The 11,713-nt window shown below is 40.9% G+C and overlaps 1 protein-coding gene across 1 annotated transcript in view; it reads right to left on the bottom strand.

Annotated features, from left to right (window-relative positions):
- The window catches only part of EFHC2 (EF-hand domain (C-terminal) containing 2), a 386,962-nt gene that overhangs the window by 142,604 nt on the left and 232,645 nt on the right, over nucleotides 1-11,713 (bottom strand). Inside the window, exon 9 of the mRNA XM_006902078.1 lies at nucleotides 4,642-4,784. Within this exon, the coding sequence (XP_006902140.1) occupies nucleotides 4,642-4,784 (143 nt within the window). The remainder of the gene's footprint in view (nucleotides 1-4,641; nucleotides 4,785-11,713) is intronic.

Below are 11,713 nucleotides of genomic sequence, written 5' to 3'. Positions count from 1 at the left end.
GAGGCAAGGATTCTGAGGCTTCGTCTGACATACTTTGGTCATGTTGTAAGGAGAGACCGGTCCTTGGAGAAGGACATCATGTTTGGGAGGGTGGATGGCAGGCATAGGAGGGGAAGGCCCTCTAGGAGGTGGATTGATTCGGTGACTTGGGTAATCGGGATGAGTGTGTCGGATAGAATGAGATGGGCACAGGACAGAACATAGTTAGGGCTGTTGTACATAGAGTCGCTATGAGTCGCAAGCAACTCGATGGCACATAACAACAACAACAACAACTGCCTGACTAATACTAGTCATAAAATTCCTCACTTCAGCTTATTTGCACTGATTTATTCTAGATGATGCTTTATACTTAATTTGACCTACTGATTAAGTGTCAAAAGCCTACTTCTGTAAAGGAATTACGTTATTGTTTGAATATGACTATGAGAGTACCCTTAAGTGTCCTCTCAACAATATGTAAATTATCTTTATTTCTTTAAAGAATGCCTGGAATTTTTAGCTCCCCACTGGACTCTAGTATTTTCTAACTGATATTGAACAGAAATTTACAGATCCATGACTACCAACTGATACAGCACTTTAGCTTCTGTAGTCAATTTTATCACAGTACTCCTGCCATATTATACATATATATTGAAGTGACATTAATTCTGGGACCAAATAGACCAGAATTCACAGCTGGTTCTGCCATTTGACTTGTCAAAATGGCAACAAACTTTATGGGGATTATAAATTGTCTCTCTGCTTACTAAAGAATAATATTTTTGGTAAAGGGTTCCAACTGCTGAATTTTTAAATCCGTCCCCAGATTTGTGCGAAGGGCATGAGTTCTATAGGCTGCTGGACTGATCAAGATAGGGATATGAAGGTAGGCCCATTCCTACAAGAGAAGGGCCCTTTTTACTTGTGGTTTTTATTCTAAATTAAGCCCTGCTGAAACTACCTTAGAACTTTACCACAGTCTAAAATGTCTTTCCTTCTGCTCTCCCTTCCTGTACCCTCTGTCCTTCAAAGGAGTCAGACCTGTGACAGCCTCCCTAGGCTACTTTCACATTTTCCCTCACCAGGGAAAGAAATATCTGTCAAGAAATCTCTTTCATATTTAATCCTGTATTCATATTTAGTTCCTTCTCAGAGGACTTGGAGTAATAGAATTTAACCTAAAGAAGTTCACAGAAGAAAAACAGTAGACACTCAATACTCATAATTTACTTGGCCACATCTTCCTCATTCCAGATGTCTAGAGTTTCTTTTTCTTGACCTTTAAGATCATGGTTTTATATTCATGCTTCCCTTTTACAGTCAGAACTCGATTGAACATGCAATCAAGATGCATTGATAATAAACGGTGACTGAAACGCAAAATTTGGGAACAGGGAAGAAGGATCAGTAGCTGGAAAACATGGACTTGGTGACAGAAAAGAGTCTGGAAATAAAATGATAGAATTCTGCACATTAAATGATTTATTCATTGAAAATACCTTTTATAAGAAAGACACAATCGCAGGCTATACATATGGATTTCACCTGATGCCATGCATAGGAACCAAATCAATCACATTTGTGGAAAACTTGCTGGAGAAGCTCAATGTCAGCTGTGAAAACCAGGCCAAGTGCTGATTGTGGGAGAGACCATTAACTACTCATATGGAAGTTCAAGCTGAAGTTGAAGAAAATTAGATCAGATCCACGGGAACCAAAATTTGACCTTAAGTCTATCCCATTCGAATTTCAAAACCATCTCAGTAACATGTTTGAGGCCTTGAGCACCAATGAATAACCAAATTATCTGTGAGAGTATATCAAGAAAATCGTCCATGAAGAATGCAAAAGATCATTACAAAATCTGAAGAGGAAGAAAAGACCAATATGGATGTCAGATGAAACTCTGAATATTGCATTAGAGTGCCGAGAACCAAAAGCTAAAGGAAGAAATCAAGAACAGAACATTTCAAAGGGTAGCTTGGGATGACAAAGCAAGATACTATAAGGAAATGTGCAAAGAGCTTGAGTCAGAAAATCGAAAGGGCCGAACTCACTCAATGCTTCTGAAGCTGAAGGAGGTGAAAAACAAATTCAAGCCACGAGTGGCAATACTTAAGGATGCTTTGGGTAGAGTGTTAAATGATCCAAGAAGCATTAAAAGAAGATGGAAGGAGTATACAGAGTCACTGTATCAGAAGGAATTGGGTGACAGAGAAGAATTTAATGAAATAACTTTTGAGCAAGAGCCTGTGGTGATGGAGGAAGTTCAAGTTGCTCTGAAAGAATTGGCAAAAAACAAGGTTACAGGAGTTGATGGCATACCAATTGGCATATTTCAACAAACAGATGATGCCCTAGATATGCTAAGTTGTGCCAAGAAATCTGGAGGACAATCACCTGGACAACTGACTGGTAGAGATCAATATTTGTTCTCATTCCAAAGAAAGATGATCCGACGGAGAGCAGAAATTATAGAACAATATCATTAATATCACATGCAAGCAAGATTCTGCTGAAAAATTTCCCCAAACGACTGGAGCAACACATCAACAAAGAACTGCCAGATGTGCAGGCTAGGTTTAGAAGAGGTCATGGTACTAGGGATATTATAGCTAATGTTAGAAGGATTTTTGCAGAAAGCAGAGAGTACCAGAGGAATGTCTATCTGTGCTTCATTGACTATGCAAAGGCTTTTGACTGTGTGGACCACAATAAGCGGTGGATGACTCTGAGAATAATGGGAATCCCAAAACGTTTGATTGTACTTATGCGAAACCTATCCTTGGACCAAGAGGCAGTCGTCAGAACAGAGCAAGGACCCAAGAGGCAGTAGTCAGAACAGAGCAAGGAGACACTGCATGGTGCAAAATCGGGAAGGGGGTCCACCAAGGATGTATTTGTCTCCATACCTTTTCAATTTGTATGCAGAGCAGATCATCTGGGATACTGGGCTGTACAAGGAGGAATGTGGCATCAGGATTGGAGGAAGATTCATCAACAACCTGCATTATGCCGATGACACAACCCTGCTTGCTGAAACTGAGGAGAACCTGAAATGCTTGCTGTAGAAGGTCAAGGACTTCAATATGGATTGATGCTCAACATCAAGAAAACGAAGATTCTCACCACTGGGCCAGTTGGCAGCATCAGTATGGATGGTGAAAAGATTGAACAGTTTTAGTGTGCTTGGTTCCACAGTCAACACTCTTGGTACCACCAGCAGCCAAAAAAACAAGAGATTAATTGTGTTGGGAAATTCAGCCTCAGGTACCTCTCCTGAGTACTGAAGAGCAACGGCATCAAGCTGGAGACTAAGGCGTGCCTTATCACGTGCTATGCATCAGAGAGCTGGACAGTAACTAGGGATGATAGAAAGAGAATTGATTCCTTTGAGCTGTTTGGAGAAGGGTGCTGAATATACCATGTACTGCTAGGAAAACAAACAGGTTTGTCCTAGAGAGGGTGAAGCCGGGCTGCTCCTTGGAGACATAGATTCTGAAGCTTCGTCTGACATACTTTGGGGATGTTTCAAGGAGGGACAAATCCTTGGAGAGGGACACGATGTTTGGAAGAGTGGAGGGACAGTACAGGAGAGGAAGACCCTCGATGAGATGGATCAATTCAGTTATTGGGGTAGTGGGAGTAGGTGTGTCGGAGACAATGAGGTTGGTACAGGATAGAGCAGGGTTAGGGCTCTTGGACATAGGGTCCCTATGAGTTGTAAGCAACTTGATGACACATAACAACAAAAACAATCCACTAAATGAATCATTGTGGATCCTGACTTAGTTATACAATTTATTCACTACTCATTGTGGGGCTGAGTGGTTCATGAGAACTGATACATTTTCAAGGATTTTGCAAGCTGGCTGTTAAACTGTTGGTAGCTTGAAATTGGCCATGATTGGCCATGTAAAAACAGCATGGGAAATGGCAAACATTTCTACTCAGTACCTTTATTTTAGTTTGGTTTTGTTTGTTTGTTTGTTTTTTAGGGAGGTGGTTTATCAATGCACCACTGATTATGCTTCCCAAATTTATGTATTGAGAAATTATAAATATGTTAAACAGATTTGTACTGAGAATAGAAAGTATCTTAGGTTTGTAATCTGGTAAGTAAAAACTCAGTGACTTCTCTCATACATAGTCAAGAGAGGTATTGAGTAAGTTTGTTTGCTGGAACTTAGCAACAATATCAATAAACCAAAGAGCCAGAGGAAGATGAGCCCTGACAAATGTGCTTCTCTAGGATTCATGGGTTAAACAAAAGCAAACAAACATACGCATAATTATCCAGAAAACAGACTTCTTCTTGTCTTGCTATCTGTGAGTAGAATTGGTGGCATCTAGGCTATGATATTAAAGCCCCTGCATCCATCAGAGGCACCTCAGAGACCACAGAGGAAGGTGGGTAGTGGCAAAAAGGAGATAATCTGGATTCCCTAGCTATGAGTCAATTCATACAGCCCCTGTTTCACCATTTTATATATTTGGTTTCTTTTTAAATATATCTTCATAAAAATAATTCTATCCATTTTATTGAACACCACTATCGAAAATCATCAGCTATAAAGTAAAAATGCGGTTCCTTATTTTAAAAATGAAGAAATAGTTAAATTATCCAAAGAAAATCCTATAAGAGATGTTTCTTACCTGAATTCCTCTCTGTGAGTTCAAACACTGATATTGTGTCATCACTGAGAAAATATGAAATAATGAACATCCTGTCCAAGTCAGCACATTTGTGTGTGATTAATTTTGCAAAAAATCGAAGTATATAGCTTATGTGGCCATAGCTAAATGGAAGAGAAATGGAGGTTACAGCATTACACAAGTAATCTTCCATACATTATGCATGTAAGAAAACCTGCAAAATGTGTATTAGCTTTAAGTGCTATAGTTTTAAGTTTTCACAAGTGAAAGAGTTCAACTGTCTGCATATTAAAGTTCTAAGCCTATATACTGAAGATCTTTCTTAACTTAATATATTATCTCATATTCTTTGCATGTCTTAGGTAACAATGAGAAAATTTACTCAAAACAATTGTAATAAACATTCTGCTCATACTACCTATACTAAAGGCTTGCTCTCAAACCACAGAGCTAATCAATAGTCACAACACCCATGCCAGAAAGAAGCACAAGCAACTTATCCCTTGTTCCTGGAGCAGTACAGAGGGTGTGCTATTTTCTGTACCTGGAGCCACCTTTTTTACTCACCAGTTACTATCACATGCACATTTCTTTCCTTCCTGCTCTCCAGACCACATTCTTCCCTTACATCCCTGCATCTCTCCCATTTACCCTCAAGGGAAAAATTAGCTTTTCCTTTAAAATGCTATAAAAATATTATGTATCTTCCTTTAAAAAACAAAACACTTTATTGGGATTTTTGTGAATGTTTACAAAGCATTTTGCATTTTTTGGGGGTTCCCCCCAGTTAATCATGTATATTCAGTTCCACAACGTCAATAACAATACACACAATATCTCATCATCCATTCATTAAATGATGACATGCCCTTCACCTTTTCCATTGCCGTGAACATTGACATTGTTCATTAACAATTTCTTAGTTTTCTACTTTCCACCTCCCCACCATGTCATCACACTAGAGTTATTCTCTCTGTATGTAAACCTTTAACTTGTTTTCTCTAACAGTGATCTTGTACAGTAACTATCCTTTTGTGACTGACTTATTTCACTCAGCACAGTGTCCTCTAGACTCATCTAATGAATTCTTCATTGTTGTCAATGCTGCATAGTACTCCATTGTGTAAATATGTCCTATTTTCTCTATTTGTTCATTGATGAGCACTTGGGCTGTTTCTGCTTTTCTCTGCTATTGTGACTAATATTACAATAAACATGGGTATGCTTATCTGTTTTCTTCCCATCCGTTATTTTTGGGGGTATATTCTTAGCAGTGGAATAGCTGGATCAAATGGTATTTCTATTTTCAAAGTTTTAAGGAAACACCAAACTGCCTTCCACAGTGGCTGCATCATTTTGCTATTCCACCAGCAGTGTATGAGAGTTTCAATTTCACTATACTCTTGCCAGCCTTTTATATAGCACTGCTCACCCATATTATAAAAAGTCTGTTTTCAAAGGGCAAGGTCTATTTCTTATTAACTGATGCCTAATACAACACTTTGAACATTAAAAATTAAGTCTTTGTAGGGAGTCTACTGGTAAGTAGGTGTGCTGCCATCCTAAAGGCATGCTGTTTGAATTCATCAGCTGATCTGCAGGAGAAAGATGATCAATCTTCTCTCATGCAATTTACTGCCTATGAAAACCCACTGGAGGATGAGGTAAGAATCAGTTACAACTCAGTGGTACATAACAACAATATTAAAAGCAATTAATAAACATTTGAGACAGTTGTTTTAAAATCTGTATACATTAGAATTCATGCTTACACATAAATAGAATAGTTTAATAGAATAAGGATGGGATTAAATTCTAGAGCCAAAATTTCCCAGAGTTGACTGCCTGGACACAAAATAAAGTGATGGTCTCTCAGCAGAAGTATGTCTGCTGATACAAGCCAGTGAAAAGTGGACTGAGTAAAAAAAAAAAAAGGTAGACACTTAAAAAAACCTTCATTAATTAGAATCATAGCACAAGGAGGTACACAATAAAATATATACATAATTTCCCTGATACAGCTCTAAAAAGAGTGTCCCTTATTCAAAGACTCTCTTATGCTGAAATTCATTCTGAAAATTGATGGGGAAAATAAGAACAAAGACAAAAACAAGTATTTCTGATTTTCAAAGGTGGAAAATCTGGCCAATTCTTGATTATTCAAAAAAGGAAGGCTGTAAAAGCATGATATCAAGATTCTCAGCTTGAGTCTTCATAGGAGATTAGAAAAAGTAATTTGAAAAGCTAGTCTCAGGGAAACAGAAGTCTGTGTAGAATACAACTCATAGTAGCCACATGTGTCAGAGTAGAACTGTACTTCATAGTTTTCATGACTACTTTTTCCACAAGTAAATCATCAGATCTTCCTTCTGTGGTACCTCTTTATGGAACAGTCAATCTATCAGTCTTCTGTTTACGCTTTCCAAGGCTACAGCTCATGGAAATCCAAGGCAAAAACAAAACAAAACAAAACCCTTCACCCTAGATACAGTAATCAAGGGGTACCTAGTCTAGAGCCTTGCTGTTGACCACTGAGGACAATTACACTTTAAGAGAGGTGGACTTCACACAGGATATATTCCTGCCATGCTACATGAGACCTGATAGGGCAGATACATAAAGGTGCCTGGGGCTGTCCTCAGTTCCCCTACCCTGAATAGAGAATGCAGCAGTTAGGGTGAACCTGGTTTCCAGCCTCGCTGTGGGCCATCAATAACAATTACAGACGTTAGGAGAGGTGGGCTACACACTGAAGAGAATCTCCAGGCTATACTAGACCTGAGAAGGCTGACATTCTCTCAGTACCAGGAGCTGCCTAATCCATCTCCCCCAATGACAGACAGTGTATCAGCAGGAATGACCTGATGATGAGCCACTTGGCCACTCGAAAGACCACCAAGGACAAAAACAGACTAGGAGAGGCAGATAATATTCAGGTTACTGTAGACTAGAGAGAAGTTGAAGAACATTAGGAAAGCAAAATGTTCCAGCTATAGAGGACCAGAAAGGACTCCAGGTAAAACAAGTTGCCATTTTCCATAAAATGAACACTTTAAGTCTGCACCTAATGAATAGAATCATAAAGATAAAGAACTGTCAACAACCTACACAGACACAACTAAAATAGCCTAATACATAACACAAAAAAAACCTTCACAAAGTGTCAAGAAGGCAGTCGGCAGGCACAAACATTGGGAAAAACCAAAACAAACCTTCTCTTATAAAAGCAGATTTTATGACAGACCCAATGAATACCCCAGAGGCAGGGAGACAAAAGAAATATATAGATATGGAGTAATATGAACAAATAATTAAAAAATTGCAAAAGAAAGGAGAAATAATTGATACTATAGATAAAGAGGTACAAGAGTTTAAAAAAAATCATCACAAGACAGAGAGGGTACAACCAACACAGTTTTGTAAATATCAAACATGCATAAACAGCAGCAACAGCAGCCTCTGCATTGTCAGCAGCCATGGATCTGTTTCAGTTGATTAACTAGGTACCTGTCTTGAAAATTTCTTAGTGCGGTCTGAAATGCTCTCCTGTCTGGAGCACTAGACCGAGGCCCCACTGCCTGCAGGCCCCTGGGAACTCTGACTGGAGACTGAGGCTTCTCTGCCTAGAGGCCCCAGCTCCTCCACTTGGTGGTCCCAGCCTTGCAACCTGAACCCCCAACCCTGCTTCCAGCCCCCTGGACAACACCTGGAAGACCTGACCCAGAGCCCCACCACTGGGATGCACCCTACTGCAGCCTGGAAGCCCAGCTCTGCCACCTGGAGGACCTGGCCCTGCTACCTGGACATCCTACCAACTAGATACCCCTTTACCTGGAGGATGACCCACTGCCACCCCTCTAAACTGCACCAGGGATAGCAATATCACAGGTGATCCCATTTCTTCTTCTCTCCCAGAGCTGGCATTACCTTTAGCCTTGGTCACCTTGGACCCCCCTAGTCTAGCTGCAGCAGTAGCCTGACAGAGAAGGCTGCTAACTCACAGGCCATATCCCTCCCCAACTGAAGCAAGTCTTCCCTTGAGAAGGCCAGGCAGAGTAGCTGCCCTGCTCTCCACTGGAGCAATGACTTCTTGAGCCACTGTTTTCAGACCAAGAGCCTGTTAAGGTCTCAAGCATTAAAAACTTTACCATAGTAATGTCACAGAAGAAGCAGACTACCTTACACACTACACAAACCCAAAACAAAATGTCACTTCCCAAAAGTGATACAGTAAAAACGGGTTTCCTGAAGTCAGAAAGTCTGATGGAACTTTCAGACACAGAATAAAAAGAACAATGGTTGAATATTTTAAAAGGGTGAAAGACAAACTTGAAGAATTATAGAACTCTGCAAGCGAAAACCAAGAGGAACCTAAAAAAAAATCCAAGACAATGCAGATAAAACAAATAAGGCTTTAGAGACCCTGGAAAAACAAGAACCCACAATCCAGCATATGTGGACCAATATTTCAGATGTTGTCAACATGTTGGAGGGACATATGAACAGAGTTGAAGAGACAGAACACAGAACCAAAGAAATAGAAGATAGAATTGTCACCACTGATCTGCTAGAACAAAAAGCAGAATCAGAAAGGAAAGGAAAAGAAGAAAGCCTAAGAATAACATCGGACACCATCAAGAGGAATAATATGTGCATAGTCAGAATCCCAGAACAGAGCAGGTAAAGGCACTTCTCGGTAGTGGAAAAATTACTAGAAGAAAACTTTGCAGACGTAATGAAAAATGAGAGAAAGTATATTCAAGAAGCTGAGTGAACACCATATAGAAAAGATCCCACACCACCCCACCCCCCCCAAAAAAAACACCAAGGTATATCATAGTCAAGTTTAAAAGGAGAGAATTCTGAAAGTGGCCATCCATCATGGTGCTGCCAATTGGCCCATTGGTGAGAATCTTTGTCTTCTTGATCTTGGGTTTCAATCTTTTTTGAAGATTACAGTTCTTGACCTTCTTCAATAAGTGCTTGAGGTCCTTCTCAGTTTCAGCAAGCAAGGTTGTGTCATCTGCATAAATCAGGTTATTTATGAATCTTCCTCAAATCCTAATGTCACATTCTTCCTCATAAAGCCCAGCCTCCTGAATGATCAGAGGCAGTTAATCGCATGGTAGTAGACGGTCCATCCTTCTCCCTCAGAGTCTCTCTCTCTCTCTCTCTCTCTCTCTCTCTCTCTCTCGTTGTGTACCATTCAGTCGTAACTGACCCATAGCTGGCTCTCAAGCAGGTTTTCAGAGGTAGTTAATTGCACAGGAGGAGGTTGCCCATCCTTCTCCCACAGAGCTGCTGATGGATTTGAATCACATGTCTTTGGATTTGCAGCATGGCTTCTTGTCATTACGTATGTATGTATGTACGTACGTATGTATGTTGTTGTTGTTGTTAAGTGCCATCAAGTTGTAGATGATTCATAGTGACCCTATGAACGAAAGACCTGAATACTTGTATAACTTTCGTCATTACTCCACATTCATTGAGATTCCAGAGGCAAGTCATTTTGGAAACGAAAAATATTCCACGAGTTCCTTGTTTTTTCAATGCAGCATAGTATTCCATTGTGTGAATATACCACATACATAACATATACACATTCATTTGTTGATAGGCACTTGGGTTGTTTATAGCTCGTTGCTATTGTGAGCAAAGCCACACAAACATGAGTGTGGCAGGTCTGATTTCTTTAGGGTATATTCCCAGTAGTGGAACTGCTGGTTCAAATGGTATTTCTATTTCCAACTTCCATCGTGGTTGCACGATTTTACACTCTCACCAACAATGAATACAGGTTCCAGTTTCTCTAAACCTTGCCAGCATTTGATGTTCTTTTAAATTTTGCTATTCTTACAGGGGTGAGATGATATTTCATAGTTGTTTTGATTGGTATTTCTCTTAGTACTAGGGATTTTGAACATTTCTTCATGTGTTTGTTTGCCATTTGAATGTCTTCTTTGGTGAAGTGTCTGTTCATATCCTGTGCCCATTTTGCAATTCGGTTGTTTACCTTTATCTTGTTGTGGTGCTCTAGTATTTTATAAATTCTAGATATAACCGGCTAGAGAGGGGAGACAGGAAGCTGCACTGGGGAAGGTCACCTCGGATAACAGCAAAGAGGCGTCTTTCAGGTAAAACCCAGGAAAAACCGGCCAGAGAGGGGAGACAGGAAGTTCAGGTAAAACCCAGGAAAAACTGGTCAGAGAGGGGAGACAGGAAACTCCACTGGGGAAGGTCACCTCGGATAACAGCAAAGAGGCGTCTTTCAGGTAAAACCCAGGAAAAACCGGCCAGAGAGGGGAGACAGGAAGCTGCACTGGGAAGGTCACCTCGGATAACAGCAAAGAGGCGTCTTTCAGGTAAAACCCAGGAAAATCCAGCCAGGGAGGGGAGACAGGAAGCTGCACTGGGGAAGGTCACCTCAGATAACAGCAAAGAGGCATCTTTCAGGGAAAACACAGGAAAAACCGGCCAGAGAAGGGAGACAGGAAGGTGCACTGGGGAAGGTCTCCTCGGATAAAAGCAAAGAGGCGTCTTTCAGGTAAATCTCAGGAAAAACCGGCCAGAGAGGGGAGACAGGAAGCTCAGGTAACACCTAGGAAAAACCGGCCAGAGAAGGGAGACAGGAATCTGGACTGGGGAATGTCACCTCGGATAACAGCAAAGAGGCATCTTTCAGGTAAAACTCAGGAAAAACCGGCCAGAGAGGGGAGACAGGAAGCTCAGGTAAAACCCAGGAAAAACTGGTCAGAAAGGGGAGACAGGAAACCGCACTGGGGAAGGTCCCCTCGGATAAGAGCAAAGAGGTGTCTTTCAGGTAAAACCCAGGAAAAACTGGACAGAGAGGGGAGACAGGAAGCTGCACTGGGGAAGGTCACCTCGGATAACAGCAAAGAGGCATCTTTCAGGTAAAACCCAGGAAAAACCGGCCAGAGAGGGAAGACAGGAAGCGGTGCACTGGGGAAGGTCACCTCGGATAACAGCAAAGAGGCATCTTTCAGGTAAAACCCAGGAAAAACCGGCCAGAGAGGGGAGACAGGAAGCTGCACTGGGGAAGGTCACCTCG

The sequence above is a fragment of the Elephantulus edwardii genome, unplaced genomic scaffold (assembly GCF_000299155.1).
Source record: "Elephantulus edwardii isolate Elephantulus edwardi_28Jun2011 unplaced genomic scaffold, EleEdw1.0 scaffold00365, whole genome shotgun sequence".
In the NCBI taxonomy this organism is placed as follows: domain Eukaryota; kingdom Metazoa; phylum Chordata; class Mammalia; order Macroscelidea; family Macroscelididae; genus Elephantulus; species Elephantulus edwardii.
The sequence above is the reverse complement of the archived record's forward strand: the minus strand, read 5'-3'. Positions and strand labels throughout refer to the sequence as shown.